The sequence below is a fragment of the Eriocheir sinensis genome, unplaced genomic scaffold (assembly GCF_024679095.1).
Source record: "Eriocheir sinensis breed Jianghai 21 unplaced genomic scaffold, ASM2467909v1 Scaffold252, whole genome shotgun sequence".
Lineage (NCBI taxonomy): Eukaryota > Metazoa > Arthropoda > Malacostraca > Decapoda > Varunidae > Eriocheir > Eriocheir sinensis.
In genome coordinates this window covers 1-20,000 of record NW_026111557.1, presented here as the reverse complement: position 1 = coordinate 20,000, position 20,000 = coordinate 1, and the positions used below count along the sequence as shown (strand labels likewise).

General features: G+C 41.3%; 1 protein-coding gene and 3 long non-coding RNA genes across 17 annotated transcripts in view; 2 read left to right on the top strand and 2 right to left on the bottom strand.

The window, feature by feature from the left end:
- The window catches only part of LOC126991250 (zinc finger protein 48-like), a 9,203-nt gene extending 228 nt beyond the window's left edge, over positions 1-8,975 (bottom strand). For 5 of the 12 annotated variants that reach the window (XR_007745327.1, XR_007745328.1, XR_007745329.1 and 2 more), the window contains exons 1-3: positions 8,554-8,975; positions 2,730-2,973; positions 1-1,106 (exon numbers count right to left, since the gene is read on the bottom strand). The exon at positions 1-1,106 is cut by the window's left edge. Coding sequence is in view for 7 of the 12 variants with exons in the window: in XM_050850028.1 (XP_050705985.1) it covers positions 79-1,106; positions 2,730-2,973; positions 8,554-8,667 (1,386 nt within the window). In the remaining 5 variants the exon portion in view is untranslated. The remainder of the gene's footprint in view (positions 1,107-2,729; positions 2,974-8,553) is intronic. The other 7 variants (XR_007745330.1, XM_050850029.1, XM_050850031.1 and 4 more) reach the window with 4 other exon arrangements.
- LOC126991252 (uncharacterized) lies at positions 2,982-5,171 on the top strand. Of its 3 annotated transcripts, none has more exons than XR_007745333.1 (3): positions 2,982-3,631; positions 3,913-4,138; positions 4,281-5,171. It is a non-coding gene; the product is annotated as an uncharacterized LOC126991252 (long non-coding RNA). The 3 variants fall into 3 exon arrangements; XR_007745332.1 differs by having other exon boundaries at positions 3,913-4,317; positions 4,587-5,171; XR_007745331.1 differs by having other exon boundaries at positions 3,913-4,317; positions 4,454-5,171.
- A 4,332-nt stretch (positions 8,976-13,307) lies between the features above and the next one.
- Positions 13,308-15,602, top strand: LOC126991254 (uncharacterized). The gene is made up of 2 exons (XR_007745334.1): positions 13,308-14,295; positions 14,414-15,602. It is a non-coding gene; the product is annotated as an uncharacterized LOC126991254 (long non-coding RNA).
- LOC126991255 (uncharacterized) lies at positions 13,765-17,319 on the bottom strand. Its single transcript, XR_007745335.1, has 2 exons — positions 16,879-17,319; positions 13,765-16,100 (listed from the first exon to the last, which is right to left on the bottom strand). It is a non-coding gene; the product is annotated as an uncharacterized LOC126991255 (long non-coding RNA).
- Between the last annotated feature and the right edge of the window lie 2,681 nt (positions 17,320-20,000).

Sequence of the window (20,000 nt, the reverse complement as noted above, 5' to 3'; positions counted from 1 at the left end):
ATCTTGCTCAATCTTGCTCAACCTCATCAACCTCCATCTTGCTCAACCCCATCAACCTCAATCTTGCTCAATCTTGCTCTACTTGGTGTGAATCTTTCTGTGTTTCTTCATGTGATCTCGCCGAGCAAAGCCTTTTCCACAGAAGTCGCAGGCGTACGGTTTCTCCCCCGTATGGTACCGTAAGTGTACCGTGAGCTTGTACCCGGCCTTGAACTCCTTGGCGCAGTACTCACAGGTGTACACGGAGTCCACACGAGCGCCCTTCTTACCCTGGGGGGGCGGCTGGGGCGGCTGGGGGTCTTTAATCGAGGTTATCGGAGAGGTCCCAGAATCGGCAGCCTCCATTGTGTGCGCTCCCGTGACTGTTTCCATGGCCGTGTGTGCGTGTTTGGACTTCTCGTGTGCGCGGAGGATGTCAGAGCGGGTGAAGCTCTCCCCGCACGCACACACGTATGGTTTCTCCCCCGTGTGCGTGCGTAGATGCCTCGTCAGACGGTAAATCGACCCAAATATCTTGTGACAGACTCCGCACTCTTGCCGCAGACCGGAACTTTCGACGCCCATATCTCCGTCGCCGTCCGCCCCATCCGCGTCGTTCTCCGGGTGGATGAGCGGAAACTCCTCGTCTCCGCTTGCCTGGGTCCCCACGTCCACACGGCTGACGGTTCGCTTGGGGTCGGAGGAAACGTGGGCAACTGTGTTTGATATTGACGCAGGGGACGACTTCGCTGCCCGGGAGGATGCCAGGAGTTGCTTACGCGATTCTGGGCTCAGGCGATGCTTCAGAGTGTGGATTTTGAGGTGGTCGGACCGCGCGAACCTCTTGCCACAGTACGAGCATCCATACGGCTTTTCCCCGGTGTGTGTACGGCGGTGCAAGGTCAATTTGTCGGAGCGGGAGAAGGATTTTCCGCAGCTCTCACAAACATGCCTCTTCCCTTCTTTAGCTCCACTTTGCGGCACGTTCCCGGGGTTCGCGCTCGGTTTCGGGGGTTCCGGGGTGTTCTGGGGAGTGGCAGGCTGCTCTGGGGCGGCCCGCGGGGGTGGCACTGTCCCCAGGGGTGCCAGGGACGGGGCCATGGGGTAGGTTTTGAAGACTTGTGGTTCTGCAATGGAGTTACGGATGAGTGTTGGAACCTAGCATGGATAATTTTTGGGGGGTTGTTTGGGTGCGTTTTTGGGGTTTGTTTTGGGGTTTTGGGATTTGGGTTTTTTAGGGTTTGTTCTTTGTTATTTTCTCTATCTTTCTGTGTTTTGGGTTTTGTTATATGTTATTTTGTTCTATTGAAAAAGAGGAAAATATTGGAACTTTTCCCTCAAGACTGATTTTTTTCCTCCATGTCTCTCGCTCTTCTCACCTCTCTCCCTCCTTTCTCTCTCAATCTAAGTCTTTCTCCTTTATGTCAGTTATTCCTTATTCTTTCCTCTTTCTTTCTGTGTATCGTTTATCTTTCTATCTCAATTCCTTCTATTCTAAAAAAGGAAAAATATTGAAACTTTTCACTCAGGACTAATTTTTTTCCTTCCATGTCTCTCTCTGTTCTTTCCTCTCTCCCTCCTTTCTCTCTCTCTCTAAGTCTTTCTCCTTTATGTCAGTTATTCCTTATTCTTTCCTCTTTCTTTCTATGCCTTGTTTATCTTTCTATCTCAATTCCTTCTACCGAAAAAAAGCAAAAAATATTCATAATTCAAGCTTGAGATATTCAGAGGAAGGACATTGTCAACCTGCATTTTGAAAGACTGGGAGATGGAAAAGTTGTAATAAAAGTGGAGATAGAGAGAAAAGTAATAAAGATAGAAAGAAACGGATAACACCAAATGAAAGAGGATAAAATTCTCTATAAGTGGATGGCAAGAGGAAGAGGAGGGACAAGAGGAAAGAGGAGAAAAGAAGAGGAATAAAGAAAGAACATATCCCCCAACCCATACATTTTGGAAGACTGGGAGATGGAAAAGTTGCAATAAAAGTGGAAATAGAGAAAAGTAATAAAGATAGAAAGAAACGGATAACACCAAAAGAAAGAGGATAAAATTCTCTATAAGTGGGTGGCAAGAGGAAGAGGAGGGACAAGAGGAAAGAGGAGAAAAGAGGAAGGGAAGAGAAAGAACATATCATCAACCCATACATTTTGGAAGACTGGGAGATGGAAAAGTTGCAATAAAAGTGGAAATAGAGAGAAAAGTAATGGAGATAGAAAGAAACGGATAACACCAAAAGAAAGAGGATAAAATTCTCTATAAGTGGACGGCAAGAGGAAGAGGACAGACAAGAGGAAGAGGAGAAAAGAGGAGGGGAAAAGAAAGGACATAACCCCCAACCCATACATTTTGGAAGACTGGGAGATGGAAAAGTTGTAATAAAAGTGGAGATAGAGAGAAAAGTAATAAAGATAGAAAGTAACCGATAACACCAAAAGAAAGAGGATAAAATTCTCTATAAGTGGACGGCAAGAGGAAGAGGACAGACAAGAGGAAAGAGGAGAAAAGAAGAGGAATAAAGAAAGAACATATCCCCCAACCCATACATTTTGGAAGACTGGGAGATGGAAAAGTTGCAATAAAAGTGGAAATAGAGAGAAAAGTAATAAAGATAGAAAGAAACGGATAACACCAAAAGAAAGAGGATAAAATTCTCTATAAGTGGATGGCAAGAGGAAGAGGAGGGACAAGAGGAAAGAGGAGAAAAGAGGCCGAGAAAACAAACCACATATCCCCGAAAACTCCCTCACCTGTATGCGACACGAGGGACATCACCGAGAAATCCGTATCCCTCTGGGGCTGCTGATGCTGGTGCTGCTGTTGTTGTTGTTGTTGTTGTAAGTGCTGTTGTTGTTGTAGTGGATTAGTAGTAGTAGTAGCCGCTGTAGTAGTTGTAGTAGGTAGTAGTGGTTGTGGTTGTGGTGGTGGTGGAACGAGCTCGGTGGAGGTGGTAGTGAACACGCTATGGGCCATCATGCTCCCCATACGACCCTCCTGTAAGTAATTGTAGTAGCTGTAGTAATTATTTAAGTAATAGTAGTAGTGGTTGTAGTAGGGGGTGGGTTGTAGAAGTAAGGGTTGTGGGGTCAGGAATAGTAGGTTCAAGAGCGTGCTGATTCTTGTAGTGATAGTTATAGTGGTCTAAGTAGTCGTAGTAATGATATAAGTAGTAGTAGTAGTAGTAGTAGTAGTAGTAGGTGGGTTTTAGTAGTAAGGGTTGTGGGGTCAGAAATAGTAGGTTCAAGAGGGTGCTAATTCTTGTAGTGATACTTATAGTGGTCTAAGTAGTCGTAGTAATGATATAAGTAGTAGTAGTAGTAGTAGTAGGGGGTAGGTTGTAGAAGTAAGGGTTGTGGGGTCAGGAATAGTAGGTTTAAGAGCGTGCTGATTCTTGTAGTGATATTTATAGTGGTCTAAGTAGTCGTAGTAGTGATTTAAGTAGTAGTAGTAGTAGTAGTAGGGGGTAGGTTGTAGAAGTAAGGGTTGTGGGGTCAGGAATAGTAGGTTTAAGAGCGTGCTGATTCTTGTGGTGATACTTATAGTGGTCTAAGTAGTTGTAGTAATGATATAAGTAGTCGTAGTAATGATATAAGTAGTAGTAGTAGTAGGGGGTAGGTTTTAGTAGTAAGGGTTGTGGGGTCAGGAATAGTAGGTTCAAGAGCGTGATGATTCTTGTAGTGATAGTTATAGTTGTCTAAGTAGTCATAGTAATGATTTAAGTAGTCGTAGTAATGATATAAGTAGTAGTAGTAGTAGTAGGGGGTAGGTTGTAGAAGTAAGGGTTGTGGGGTCAGGAATAGTAGGTTCAAGAGCGTGCTGATTCTTGTAGTGATAGTTATAGTGGTCTAAGTAGTCGTAGTAATGATTTAAGTAGCAGTAGTAGTAGTAGGGGGTAGGTTGTAGAAGTAAGGGTTGTGGGGTCAGGAATAGTAGGTTCAAGAGGGTGCTGATTCTTGTAGTGATAGTTATAGTGGTCTAAGTAGTCGTAGTAGTGATTTAAGTAGTAGTAGTAGTAGGGGGTAGGTTTTAGTAGTAAGGGTTGTGGGGTCAGGAATAGTAGGTTCAAGAGGGTGCTGATTCTTGTAGTGATAGTTATAGTGGTCTAAGTAGTCGTAGTAGTGATTTAAGTAGTAGTAGTAGTAGTAGTAGTAGGGGGTAGGTTTTAGAAGTAAAGGTTGTGGGGTCAGGAATAGTAGGTTCAAGAGCATGCTGATTCTTGTAGTGATACTTATAGTGGTCTAAGTAGTCGTAGTAATGATTTAAGTAGTAGTAGTAGTAGTAGTAGTAGTAGTAGGGGGTAGGTTTTAGTAGTAAAGGTTGTGGGGTCAGGAATAGTAGGTTTAAGAGCATGCTGATTCTTGTAGTGATACTTATAGTGGTCTAAGTAGTCGTAGTAATGATATAAGTAGTAGTAGTAGTAGTAGTAGTAGGGGGTAGGTTTTAGTAGTAAGGGTTGTGGGGTCAAGAATAGTAGGTTTAAGAGCATGCTGATTCTTGTAGTGATACTTATAGTGGTCTAAGTAGTCGTAGTAATGATTTAAGTAGTAGTAGTAGTAGTAGTAGGGGGTAGGTTTTAGTAGTAAGGGTTGTGGGGTCAAGAATAGTAGGTTTAAGAGCATGCTGATTCTTGTAGTGATACTTATAGTGGTCTAAGTAGTCGTAGTAATGATTTAAGTAGTAGTAGTAGTAGTAGTAGGGGGTAGGTTTTAGTAGTAAGGGTTGTGGGGTCAAGAATAGTAGGTTTAAGAGCGTGCTGATTCTTGTAGTGATACTTATAGTGGTCTAAGTAGTCGTAGTAATGATATAAGTAGTAGTAGTAGTAGTAGTAGGGGGTAGGTTTTAGTAGTAAGGGTTGTGGGGTCAGGAATGGTAGGTTTAAGAGCGTGTTGAGTCTTGTAGTGATACATATAGTGGTCTAAGTAGTCGTAGTAATGATTTAAGTAGTAGTAGTAGTAGTAGTAGTAGTAGTAGTAGTAGTAGTAGGGCTTGGGTTGTAGAATTAAGGGTTATGGGGTGAATAGTAATAGTCTCTCTCTCTCTCTCTCTCTCTCTCAAAATCAATTTAAATCAGAGTAAAAAAATCATAATTCAAATTAAAATCAAATATACTGTTTTTAAAATGATGAAAGTGTTATATATATATCTAACAATTTAAATTATACATATATATACTTCAAAATCTGAAGTGCGGTTGTGGTAGTGTGGTAGATTCTCCGGAGTAGTGCGGTAGATTTTCCAGAGTAGTGCGGTAGATTTTCCAGAGTAGTGCGGTAGATTTTCCAGAGTAGTGCGGTAGATTTTCCGTAGTAGTGCGGTAGATTTTCCAGAGAAGTGCGGTAGTGTTTCCAGAGTAGAGCGGCAGATTTTCCAGAGTAGCGCGGTAGATTTTCCAGAGTAGTGCGGTAGTGTTTCCAGAGTAGTGCGGTAGATTTTCCGGAGTAGTGCGGTAGATTTTCCAGAGTAGTGCGGTAGATTTTCCGGAGTAGTGCGGTAGTTTTTCCGGAGTAGTGCGGTAGATTTTCCAGAGTAGTGCGGTAGTGTTTCCAGAGTAGTGCGGTAGATTTTCCAGAGTAGTGCGGTAGATTTTCCAGAGTAGTGCGGTAGATTTTCCAGAGTAGTGCGGTAGATTTTCCGGAGTAGTGCGGTAGATTTTCCAGAGTAGTGCGGTAGATTTTCCAGAGTAGTGCGGTAGATTTTCCAGAGTAGTGCGGTAGATTTTCCGGAGTAGTGCGGTAGATTTTCCAGAGTAGTGCGGTAGATTTTCTGGAGTAATGCGGTCTAATTTTTTTCATTCCCAGTCTCAATAAGAAATGGTTGCGTGGTTATCCCGGCGGACAAAACATTGAAACATACTTAACTATTTCCCTGCGTGGGGTTCGAACGCGACCATCCCCCAACGGACAGACTAATCTACCTCTCTACCAGTCTACTTGAACAGTACCAGACATGTCAACCCGTCCCTGGTACCTGATATTGTACCGTTTCAACTCTTTCTTCGGTAAACACAGAGCGAGTGTCAGGCATCCGGTCTTTTTAAACCTCCGTATCTCCAAAACCGTTCACCACAGCTTAAAACCAAAAGCGCCATTGGAAAGAGGAGGTCCAGATCTATGGGATTCGGTCATGTACGCCTTTCCTGCGCGCGTACATAGACGTCCAGGGAGCGTTGAATGTTAAGATTTGCGTCGGTGCGTGTGGGGTGATCGCCCGTATTGAGGGAGCTGTGGACATCTCTGACTCTGGCAAGGGAGCGTTTACAACTGTTTGGTAGAGGTGTTGGTCAGGTGAGGCAAGGGTTGGGCAAGAACATCTGGAACGCTCTCAGACGCGGGAGATTGGAGTGCGTCTGGAGATCGAGCGAGCGTTTCCCAACACCAACAAACACGCCAAACGCTCGCTCTGTTTACCAGTGAAAGGGTTAAATTACCACAATATATACATGGCACCAGGGATGGGTTGGCATGTTCGGCACTGTTCAAGAAGTCTGGCACTGTTCAAGATGTCTGGCACTGTTCAAGATGTCTGGCACTGTTCAAGATGTCTGGCACTGTTCAAGATGTCTGGCACTGTTCAAGAAGTCTGGCACTGTTCAAGATGTCTGGCACTGTTCAAGATGTCTGGCACTGTTCAAGATGTCTGGCACTGTTCAAGAAGTCTGGCACTGTTCAAGAAGTCTGGCACTGTTCAAGAAGTCTGGCACTGTTCAAGAAGTCTGGCACTGTTCAAGATGTCTGGCACTGTTCAAGAAGTCTGGCACTGTTCAAGATGTCTGGCACTGTTCAAGATGTCTGGCACTGTTACCGATGATGAGGTTTATGGCCCAGCGCTCCACATGGCCCCCAAGACCATAACATTGGCACTTAAACTTGTTCCCAAACCTTGTATCTGTTAATTCATGGTAGAAGTTTCGTCTGTCTGTTCAGAGTTTAATCTCAATGACCCACAAACTCAGATTCGCTGTAAAACAAAAATTCAATTCATAAAATACAACAACGAGAAATTCCTGTGAGCAAATGTCGTCTGCGATACTTTTATAAGTAACGCAGGAGGATTAAGTGCGGTCCGTGGTAGTGTGGTAGACTTTTCTGTGATACGGTAGAACCCACATGCTGCCCAGTGAATCAAGGGGTTCTGAGGGGCAGCGTGACCCAGGACGAGATGGCATCACTGTAAACTCTTGTCTAGTGCCACGACGGGCTGGGGCCAATCATCATCCGGGCCTCTCAAAAAAGCCTACAAGTTTTATAGGCTAACTTATGAAACATCAGCATTTCTTTAAGTATTTTTTCCACAAACCTTCAACAGTTATGGAAACACTCTCACAACACAATTATAGGCCTATTTATTTACTTTTCAAAATAGGGGGGAATGTTTACGTAAGTGTTGCCCCCCACGGAATAGCTCACAGGGGGGGTCAGGGAGCTTACTTAAATTACAAGTGAACTTTATGCCCTGCCCCCCACACATGCATACTTAAATTACAAGTGAGCTTTACGCCTGCCCCCCACACATGCATACTTAAATTACAAGTGAGCTTTATGCCCTGCCCCCCACACATGCATACTTAAATTACAAGTGAACTTTATGCCCTGCCCCCCACACATGCATACTTAAATTACAAGTGAGCTTTATGCCCTGCCCCCCACACATGCATACTTAAATTACAAGTGAACTTTACGCCTGCCCCATACCCAAACCTTACCTAACCTTACTTAACAAATCCCTCTGTGAGCTATTTTGATCTGGCAGGAATTGAATTGAGTTGTTTCGAAAGTGTTTCCATAAGTGTTGAAGGTTTGTGGGAGAGATACATAGAGAGAGACACTGACCCGTTCATAAGACAAATCATAACCATATATATAAAGCTTAAATCATTAGATATGTTGCTCAATATAACAAAATTGATATACTTTGTTTAATTAATTTCCTGTATATCCCGTCCACTGGTGTACAGTACATAGGATGATATGGTCAGCTGCCCCCAGGGTCATAAAAGTACCCCTGGAAATGCCCACAACTCCCATGAAAGACTTGTAGATTACGTGTTCTTGGGCGCTGAAATGCTTGAAAATACAGTACCCCTGGAAATGCCCACAACTCCCATGAAAGACTTGTAGATTACGTGTTTTTGGGCGCTGAAATGCTTGAAAATAAAATACCCCTGGAAATGCCCACAACTCCCACGAAAGACTTGTAGATTACGTGTTTTTGGGCGCTGAAATGCTTGAAAATAAAGTACCCCTGGAAATGCCCACAACTCCCACGAAAGACTTGTAGATTACGCGTTCTTGGGCGCTGAAATGCTTGAAAATATAACAAATGCTTCAAAACATGACTAAAATGCTTCAAAACATAACTAAAATGCTTCAAAACAACTAAAATGCTTCAAAACATCACTAAAATGCTTCAAAACATAACTAAAATGCTTCAAAACACAACCAAAATGCTTCAAAACATAACTAAAATGCTTCAAAAAACAACTAAAATGCTTCAAAACATAACCAAAATGCTTCAAAACACAACCAAAATGCTTCAAAACATAACTAAAATGCTTCACAATGACCCGGAGCTTACCTGAAGGGCCAGCGAGTCCTCCTCCGACATGTAGATAGAGAGAAACTGTGCAATGTCTGGCAGGTCACTGGGTTGGGACAGGGACAGGGGACAGAGCTCTCCGCCACCCTCCATGGTGAGACACAGGGGCCCAGGGGGAGGGATTTCACTGGCTAGACTCTGGGGCTGCTTGGGCTTGTGTTTGTAGAGCGAGGGAGTTTGTAGAGCGAGGGAGTTTGTAGAGTGAGGGAGTTTGTTTCACTGGTTAGACTCTGGAGATGCTGGGGGCTTGAGTTTGTAGAGCGAGGGAGTTTTTTGAGAGCGAGGGAGTTTTTTGAGAGTGAGGGAGTTTGTAGAGCGAGGGAGTTTGTAGAGCGAGGGAGTTTGTAGAGCGAGGGAGTTTGTAGAGTGAGGGAGTTTGTTTCACTGGTTAGACTCTGGAGATGCTGTAGAGCGAGGGAGTTTGTAGAGCGAGGGAGTTTGTAGAGCGAGGGAGTTTTTTGAGAGTGAGGGAGTTTGTAGAGCGAGGGAGTTTGTAGAGCGAGGGAGTTTGTAGAGCGAGGGAGTTTGTAGAGCGAAGGAGTTTTGAGAGCGATGGAGTTTGAAGAAGCGAGGAGTTTTAAGCGAGGAGTTTTTGAGCGAGGAGTTTGTAGAGCGAGGGAGTTTGTAGAGCGAGGGAGTTTGTAGAGCGAGGGAGTTTGTAGAGCGAGGGAGTTTGTAGAGCGAGGGAGTTTGTAGAGCGAGGGAGTTTTTTGAGAGCGAGGAATTTCTCTCAAATTTTCCTTTTCTCGCTCAAATTTAGTCTTTACTGGGTGTGTGATTTTAGAGCGAGGGAGTTTTTAGAGCGAGGGAATTTGTAGAGCGAGGGAGTTTGAAGAGCGAAGGAGTTTTGAGAGCGAGGAATTTCTCTCAAATTTTCCTTTTCTCGCTCAAATTTAGTCTTTACTGGGTGTGTGATTTTAGAGCGAGGGAGTTTGTAGACCCAGGGAGTTTTGAGAGCGAGGGAGTTTTTAGAGCGAGGAATTTCTCTCAGATTTTCCTTTTCTCGCTCAAATTTAGTCTTTACTGGGTGTGATTTTAGAGCGAGGGAGTTTTTAGAGCGAGGAATTTCTCTCAGATTTTCCTTTTCTCGCTCAAATTTAGTCTTTGTTGGGTGTGATTAGAGCGAGAGAATTTCCACTCTATTTTTTCTCGCTCAATTTCAATATTTTTGTTTTTTTGAGCGAAAATCTTGATTTCTGAGCGAGGGATTTTTTTAGAGCGAGGGAATTTATATTCTCTCTAATCTTTTTTCCTGCTCAATTTTAATATTTTTGGGGGATTTTGAGCGAGAATCTTGATTTTAAGAGCGAGGGGAGTTTTAGAGCGAGGGATGTTTTTAGAGCGAGGGATTTTTTTTAGAGTGAGGGAATTTTTTACTCGCTTTAACTTGTCTTTTTTTTCTGACTCTCTCTCTAATTCTTATTCTTTTTTCTCTCTCGCTCAATTTCAATATTTTTGGGGGTTTTCGAGCGAGAATCTTAAAGTTGAGAGAATAGAGCGAGTGAGTGGGTGCAATTCTAGAGGAAGGGATATTTAGAGCGAGAGAATTATTTACTCTCTCTCTCTTCTTCTTCTTCTTCCTCTGAAAAAAAAAAAATATTATTATTATTATTATTAGTAGTAGTTGTAGTAGTAGTAGTAGTAATAGTAGTAGTAGTAGTAGTAGTAGTAGTAGTAGTAATAGTAGTAGTAGTAGTAGTAGTAGTAGTAATTTAAACTTAACAAAGAAAACTCAGATTCCAGCATTTTTTCCTCCACATCCCTCCACATTTTCCCTCATATCTCCACATTCCCTCCACCTTTCCTCCATCCCTTAGCACGTGAGGAAAGTAGAGATCTCGTTCTTTAATTAGAGACCAACCCGAGCCTCTTAGCGCGCCTAGAAACCGAGAAAAACGGTCTTGAAAACATAATTGTATCTACCAGCTGGGCCTAAAAAATACTTGAATGGCTCATCTCTCGAACAGTTACCTCCATATTTTTCCACTTTTCTCCACTTTCCCTCCACTTATCTGCGTTCTCTAAGTGGTAAAGTGGAGGTAAAGGATCCGGGTATCAGTAGAAACCAACCCGAGTCTTCTACCCACTCTAGAAACCGAGAAAACAACAAAGAAACCAAGGAGTGTATGTAGCTAAAAAGTGCTTGCATGGCGCCGAGCTGGTCCACTTGTCCCCATATTTTCCGTTATTTCTCCCCTTTCCATCCACTTATCTGCGTTCTCTAAGTGGCAAAGTGGAGGTAAAGGATCAGGGTATCAGTAGAAACCAACCCGAGTTTTCTATCTACTCTAGAAACCGAGAAAACAACAAAGAAACCAAGGGATGTATGTAGCCATGAAGTGCTTGCATGGCGCAAAGCGGGTCCACATCTCCCCATATTTTCCCTTATATCTCCACTTTCCCTCCACTTATCTGCGTTCTCTAAGTGTCAAAACGAAGGTAAAGGATCAGGGTATCAGAAGAAACCAACCCGAGTCCTCTAGCCACATTAGAAACCGAGAAAACAACAAAGAAACCAAGGGGTGTATGTAGCTAAAAACTGCTTGCATGGCGCCGAGCTGGTCCACTTGTCTCCATATTTTCCATTATTTCTCCACTTTCCATCCACTTATCTGCGTTCTCTAAGTGGTATAGTGGAGGTAAAGGATCAGGGTATCAGTAGAAACCAACCCGAGTCCTCTACCCACTCTAGAAACCGAGGAAACAACAAAGAAACCAAGGGGTGTATGTAGCGAAAAACTGCTTGCATGGCGCGAAGCTGGTCCACATCTCCCCATATTTTCCCTTATATCTCCACTTTCCTTCCACTTATCTACGTTCTCTAAGTGGCTGAATGAAGGTAAAGGATCAAGGTATCAGTAGAAATCAACCGGAGTCTTATAGCCCCTCTAGAAACCGAGAAAACAACAAAGAAACCACGGGGTGTCTGTGGCGAAAAGTGCTTGCATGGCGCGAAACTGGTCCACTTGTCTCCATATTTTCCCTTATTTCTCCACTTTCCTTCCACTTATCTCCGTTCTCTAAGTGGCTAAATGAAGGTAAAAGATCAGGGTATCCGAAGAAACCAACCCGAGTCCTCTACCCACTCTAGAAACCGAGGAAACAACAAAGAAACCAAGGGGCGTATGTAGCTAAAAACTGCTTGCATGGCGCGAAGCTGGTCCACATCTCCCCATATTTTCCCTTATATCTCCACTTTCCTTCCACTTATCTACGTTCTCTAAGTGGCTGAATGAAGGTAAAGGATCAAGGTATCAGTAGAAACCAACCGGAGTCTTATAGCCCCTCTAGAAACCGAGAAAATAACAAAGAAACCAAGGGTGTATGTGGCTAAAAGTGCTTGCATGGCGCGAAGCTGGTCCACATCTCCCCATATTTTCCCTTATATCTCCACTTTCCTTCCACTTATCTACGTTCTCTAAGTGGCAAAATGAAGGTAAAGGATCAGGGTATCAGTAGAAACCAACCCGAGTCTTCTATCTACTCTAGAAACCGAGAAAACAACAAAGAAACCAAGGGGAGTATGTAGCTAAAAACTGCTTGCATGGCGCCGAGCTGGTCCACATCTCCCCATATTTTCCCTTATATCTCCACTTTCCTTCCACTTATCTGCGTTCTCTAAGTGGCAAAATGAAGGTAAAAGATCAGGGTATCAGTAGAAACCAACTCGAGTCTTCTATCTACTCTAGAAACCGAGGAAACAACAAAGAAACCAAGGGGAGTATGTAGCCATGAAGTGCTTGCATGGCGCGAAGCTGGTCCACATTCCTCCACATTTCAGCTTATTTCTCCACTTTCCCTCCACCTTTCCTCCATCCCTTAGCACGTGGAGGAAAGTAGAGACCTCGTTCTTTAATTAGAGACCAACCCGAGCCTCTTAGCGCGCCTAGAAACCGAGAAAAACGGTCTTGAAAACGGAAATATGCCTACCAGCTGGGCCTAAAAATTGCTTGCATGGTTACAATTCGCCTTAGTTACCTCCATATTTTTCCACTTTTCTCCACTTTCCCTCCACTTATCTCCGTTCTCTAAGTGGCAAAGTGGAGGTAAAGGATCAGGGTATCAGTAGAGACCAACCCGAGCCTTCCACGTGGTCTCGAAACCCCAAAAATCGGTCTCAAAGTCAAAAAAACACTCGCTGAGAACTCCTCCAGACCACCCCATGATCCCAGTGCATGACCGAAGTTCTCCCACATTTCCCCATTTTTCCCCCATTTCCCGGTGACTTTCCCCAATTTCCCCAGACCCAATTAAGAGATGAAGGATTGGGGATTATTTTAAGACCATCCTCACCGTCCTGGGCGTCCTGAGAGCTGAGAAAATGGCGTTCAAAGTTAAATATTGGGGGTGGGTGAACCAGAGTCCGCCATTATGGTATAGTATAAACAACGCTGAGGGGCCGCGGGGTTATAAGTATTTCCTCCTACTTAGAATTTACTTAACTGCTACTTGTATTACTTATGTGACTAATTTCGGTGTTACTTACTCACGCTTTTGTTGTTTGTGTTGTTGGTTGTTGTTTTTTGTGAGTGACTTATATGAGGGGTCAAAATTGTTTCCTTACTTATAATTTACTTAAGTGTTACTTGTATTACTTATGTTGCTAATTTCGGTGTTACTTATTTACGCTTTTGTTGTTTTGGTTCTTTGTTTTTGTAAGGGGTTAAAATGATCTCGATCGTCCTTTTACTTATAATTTACTTAACTGGTACTTATATTACTTATGTCACTACTATCGTCATTGATTCTTTACTATTCTGTTGTTTTTGTTGTTTGTTGTTGTTTTTGTGAGTTACTTTTATGAGGGATTAAAATTATTTCCTTACTTATAATTTACTTTACTGTTACTTATATTACTTATGTCACTACTATCGGCATTGCTTACTTACTATTTTTGTTGTTTGTTATTTGTTGTTGTTTTTGTAAGTTACTTTTATGAGGGGTCAAAATAATTTCCGTCTACTTATAATTTACTTAACTGTTACTTATAAAACTTATTTGACTCCTATCGCCATTACTTATTTGCTCTTTAGTTGTATTATTATTATCGTAGTAGTAGTAGTAGTAGTAGTAGTAGTAGTAGTAGTAGTAATAGTAGTAGTGGTAGTAGTAGTAGTAGTAGTAGTAATAGTAGTAGTAGTAGTAGTAGTAGTAGTAGTAGTAGTAGTAGTAGGATAGTAATACATCAACTATCACGAACTATTATTACAATTTTTATTCATTTTCTTTACAATCAATAATCCAATCAAGTGAGATAGTAGTAGTAGTAGTAGTAGTAGTAGGTGGATTGTAGTAGTAAGGGTTGTTGGGTGAGGAATAGTGGGTTTAAGTAGGTGGTAATTCTCGTAGTAGTAGTAGTAATTTAAGTACCATATTCTAAGTACATACAACATTTACAAGTAGCATTTTTAAGTACACTTCAAGCGACGAGCGGCGATTCTTTAAAATATATAAAAAATTTGACTTACACTTCAACTTTTCGATAGTAGTAATAGTAGCAGTAGTAGTAGTAGTAGTTTTATAAGTAGTAGTGGTAGTAGGATTGAAGTAGACAGGGTTGTTGGGTGAGGAATAGTGGGTTTAAGTAGGTGGTAAAGACCGTGGTAGTAGTGATTTGGGTCGTTGTAGTAGTAGTAGTAGTAGTAGTTTTATAAGTAGTAGTGGTAGTAAGTGGATTGTAGTAGCCAGGGTTGTTGGGTGAGGAATATTGGGTTTAAGTATGTGGTAAAGACTGTGGTTGTAGTGGTTTGGGTCATAGTAGTAGTTTTATAAGTAGTTGTGGTAGTAAGTGGATTGTAGTAGCCAGGGTTGTTGGGTGAGGAATATTGGGTTTAAGTAGGTGGTAAAGACTGTGGTTGTAGTGGTTTGGGTCATAGTAGTAGTTTTATAAGTAGTAGTGGTAGTAAGTGGATTGTAGTAGACAGGGTTGTTGGGTGAGAAATAGTGGGTTTAAGTAGGTGGTAAAGACAGTGGTAGTAGTGGTTTGGGTCATAGTAGTAGTAGTAGTAGTAATAGTAGTAGGGGTGGATAGTCAAAGTTGGGGTTGTGGGGTGGTGAAAAGTACATTTAAGTAGGTGGTAATTCTCGTAGTAATAGTCATAGTAGTCTAATAGTACTAATAGTAATAGTAGCAAAGCAGCAACATTGATAAGGCCCTTCCTTCCACATCAAACTATCCTTATAATAGTAAAAAATAGTGTACTAGCTGCAAGGCAATGTTCATTTAAGTAGTCTTTAAGTAGTAGTAGTGACTATTTATAAGTGACTCTGAGGATAGCACCAGCTGACTTAAGCATTGCACTTATAATAGTAGAAGTAGTAGTAGTAGTAGAAAGAAGTAGTAGTAGTAGTAGTAGTAGTAGTAGTAGTAGTGGTAACAGATCTTGTAATACTGAAATCATTATCATAGTAATACTAATACTAATAATAAAGAAAATAGTAGAAATAGTAGTAGTAGTAGTAGTAGTAGTAGTAGTAGTAGTTGTAGTAGAAATAGTAATGCAATAATAATAATAATAATATCAACTTAATAATATCATAAAATAGTTCGTTGTGCAAAAAATAGTAATAGTAATAGTAGTAGTAGTAGTAGTAGTAGAAGTAGTAATAGTAGTAGTAGTAATGATAGTTTTTTTTGCACCATTTTTAAAGCTCATCATAATAGTCAGGGTACAAGCATATCACACAAGGATAAGCACACAATGCCAATGGATAGTAGCTGCAATAGTAGTAGTAGTAGTAGTAGTAGTAGTAGTAGTAGTAGTAGTAGTAGAAGTAGTAGTTGTGGGGTGTCGAATAGTGGGTTTAAGTATCTCCTAATTCTCGTGGTGATAGTATTAATAGTGAAATAGTTAAAATAGTATCAATAGTAAAAATAATAATAATAATAATAATATATAAAGCAATTTCTTAAGTAGTTTTGGACATTGAACACAACTAATTAAGAGAGAGAGAGAGAGAGAGAGAGAGAGAGAGAGAGAGAGAGAGAGAGAGAGAGAGAGAGAGAGCGAGCGAGAGAGAGAGAGTGAAATACTATAGTTACAGTTTGAGAGAGAGGAAATTAGAGCGAGTTAGAGAGAGGAAATTAGAGCGAGTTAGAGAGAGAGAGGAAATTAGAGCGAGTTAGAGAGAGAGAGAGCAAGAGAGAGAGAGAAATAGCTAAATATTGAAAGAAAAAAATAAGCTGTTCGAGAGAGAGAGAGAGCAAGAGAGAGCGAGCGAGAGAGAGCGAGAGAATAAAAAATAATCAATAAAATTCCCAAATCATATCAAACAACTTCTTCCTCCTCCTCCTCCTCCTCCTCTTCTTCCTCCTCCTCCTCCTCCTACACCTCCTCTCCTCCCCACGATCTTCCTCTTCTTCTTCTTCTTGTTCTTGCAGGCACAGTGGGAGTAGTAGTAGTAGACCCCCCATTAGTAGTAGTAGTAGTAGTAGTAGTAGTAGTGAATAGGCTTTTCCTGGCTCTTCTAAGTTCCTGTTCTACTATAATCTCATTGGTGACATAAGCCTCCCTTCTGATCTGCTCCTGTAGTAGTAGTAGAAGTAGTAGTAGTAGTAGTAGTAGTAGTAGTAGTAGTAGTAGTAGTAGTAGTAGTAGTAGTAGTAGTAGTGGTGGTGGTGGGGGAGAGAAAATATAGTTAGTAATTGTAATAGTAATAGTAATAGTAATAGTAATAATAATAATAATAATAATAATAATAATCAGAGAGAGAGAGAGAGAGAGAGAGAGAGAGATACACACACACACACACACAAACAGGGGAACAGAGAGAGAGAGAGAGAGAGAGAGAGAGAGAGAGAGAGAGAGAGAGAGAGAGAGAGAGAGAGAGACACACACACACACAAACAGAGAGAGAGAGAGAGAGAGAGATACACACACACACACACACACACAGGGGAACAGAGAGAGAGAGAGAGAGAGAGAGAGAGAGAGAGAGAGAGAGAGAGAGAGAGAGAGAGAGAGAGAGAGAGAGAGAGAGAGAGAGAGAGAGAGAGAATATCAACACACACACACACACTCTCACACACACACACACATACACACACAGGAGGGTAAAAACGCACATGGTATAAATTGAATGCGCACATGACTTTCAAAATACGCTCATGAACTCAAAATACGCACACAGAAATAAGAAATAAGTAAATACACACACACACACATACACACATACACAGCAGCACATAGTATACACACACACACATGACTTTACATATACACAGCACACATAGACACTAATACACACACGCACACATTCTGAAAATACATACATGGGGCACACAGGAGGAAAAAACACACATACCTGTAGGTGGAAAGGCATGTCTGGAATCACCCACTTGATGAACATGATGATTCCGCACACGACATTCTGAAAATACGCACATGGGGTCAAAAATACGCACACGGGAGGAAAAAACGCACATAGGATAAATCGAATACGCACATGACTTTAAAAAATACGCTCGTGAACTCAAAATACGCACACAGAAATACGTAATGATCATACGCACATGGGGTCAGGAATACGCACACGGGAGGCAAAAACGCACATAGGATAAATCAAATACGCACATGACTTTAAAAATACGCTCGTGAACTCAATATACGCACACAGAAATAATAATAATAATAATAATAATAATAATAATAATAATAAAATTTCTACTACTACTACTATTTCTACTACATTTGGGGGAGTCAGGAATAGGATAGTCAGTCTTAGGATAGTCTATAATCTACTCACTTAAGGTAGATTCCCTCGGGTGGGTAAGCTTGCACCAAAACTACCATTACTGATACCCAAAAGACTAACACAGCCTGTTCACTGAAGGTAGATTCTTGGCGCCTAGGGTAAGCTTGCAGGCTGACCCACTGTCCCACTGTCCCACTGTCCCGATAACACTCATATGGGACACGTCTTGGAGTGGGACATGTCTCTGTATCATATGGGACAGCTGACCTCATGTACCAGGTAGACAGCTTTGGTAGACAGCCTCAGACTTAGCCGTGACTGTAGAATCGAGGTGTATTTTAAAACCTCCACACAACAGGTAAGAAATAAGTGACTGTAGAATCGAGGTGTATTTTAAAACCTCAACACAACAGGTAAGAAATAAGTGACTGTAGAATCGAGGTGTATTTTAAAACCTCAACAGAACAGGTAAGAAATCAGTGACTGTAGAATCGAGGTGTACTGGAAAACCTCAACACAACAGGTAAGAAATAAATGACTGTAGAATCGAGGTGTATTTTAAAACCTCAACAGAACAGGTAAGAAATCAGTGACTGTAGAATCGAGGTGTATTGGAAAACCTCAACAGAACAGGTAAGAAATAAGTGACTGTAGAATCGAGGTGTATTTTAAAACCTCAACAGAACAGGTAAGAAATAAGTGACTGTAGAATCGAGATGTATTGGAAAACCTCAACAGAACAGGTAAGAAATAAGTGACTGTAGAATCGAGGTGTATAGTAAAACCTCAACAGAACAGGTAAGAAATAAGTGACTGTAGAATCGAGATGTATTGGAAAACCTCAACAGAACAGGTAAGAAATAAGTGACTGTAGAATCGAGGTGTATTTTAAAACCTCAACAGAACAGGTAAGAAATAAGTGACTGTAGAATCGAGGTGTATTTTAAAACCTCAACAGAACAGGTAAGAAATAAGTGACTGTAGAATCGAGATGTATTGGAAAACCTCAACAGAACAGGTAAGAAATAAGTGACTGTAGAATCGAGGTGTATTTTAAAACCTCAACAGAACAGGTAAGAAATAAGTGACTGTAGAATCGAGGTGTATTTTAAAACCTCAACAGAACAGGTAAGAAATAAGTGACTGTAGAATCGAGGTGTATTTTAAAACCTCAACAGAACAGGTAAGAAATAAGTGACTCAGAATCGAGGTGTATTTTAAAACCTCAACAGAACAGGTAAGAAATAAGTGACTGTAGAATCGAGATGTATTGGAAAACCTCAACAGAACAGGTAAGAAATAAGTGACTGTAGAATCGAGGTGTATAGGAAAACCTCAACAGAACAGGTAAGAAATAAGTGACTGTAGAATCGAGGTGTATTTTAAAACCTCAACAGAACAGGTAAGAAATAAGTGACTGTAGAATCGAGGTGTATTTTAAAACCTCAACAGAACAGGTAAGAAATAAGTGACTGTAGAATCGAGGTGTATGTAAAACCTCAACACAACAGGTAAGAAATAAGTGACTGTAGAATCGAGATGTATTGGAAAACCTCAACAGAACAGGTAAGAAATAAGTGACTGTAGAATCGAGGTGTATTTTAAAACCTCAACAGAACAGGTAAGAAATAAGTGACTGTAGAATCGAGGTGTATTTTAAAACCTCAACAGAACAGGTAAGAAATAAGTGACTGTAGAATCGAGGTGTATTTTAAAACCTCAACAGAACAGGTAAGAAATAAGTGACTGTAGAATCGAGGTGTATTTTAAAACCTCAACACAACAGGTAAGAGATAAGTGACTGTAGAATCGAGGTGTATTTTAAAACCTCAACAGAACAGGTAAGAAATCAGTGACTGTAGAATCGAGGTGTATTTTAAAACCTCAACAGAACAGGTAAGAAATAAGTGACTGTAGAATCGAGGTGTATTTTAAAACCTCAACAGAACAGGTAAGAAATCAGTGACTGTAGAATCGAGGTGTATTTTAAAACCTCAACAGAACAGGTAAGAAATAAGTGAACTGTAGAATCGAGGTGTATTTTAAAACCTCAACACAACAGGTAAGAAATAAGTGACTGTAGAATCGAGGTGTATTTTAAAACCTCAACAGAACAGGTAAGAAATAAGTGACTGTAGAATCGAGGTGTATGTAAAACCTCAACAGAACAGGTAAGAAATAAGTGACTGTAGAATCGAGATGTATTTGAAAACCTCCACACAACAGGTAAGAAATAAGTGACTGTAGAATCGAGGTGTATTGGAAAACCTCAACAGAACAGGTAAGAAAATGGTATTGGGATGTTAAGAATATGTTTATAACGCGTTTTAATCATACTGGATGTTTTCAAAAGTTGTCCAGTGATTCTCGTGGACATGATAGTGTGAGCATAATTAAAACTCTATGACGGTTCACCTCTTCCTAATACCATTTTCTTACCTGCTGTGTTGAGGTTTTCCAATACACCTCGATTCTACAGTCACGGCTGAGTCTAAGGCTGTCAACCAAATCTGTCTACCTGGTACATGAGGTCAGGTGTCCCATATATTATAGAGACATGTCCCAATCCAAGACGTGCTCCTATATGAGTGTTATCGGGACAGTGGGACATTGGGACAGTGGGACAGCCTGCAAGCTTACCCTAGGCACCAAGAATCTACCTTAAGTGAACAGGCTGTAGTGTTAGTCTTTTGGGTATCAGTAATGGTAGTTTTGGTGCAAGCTTACCCCAG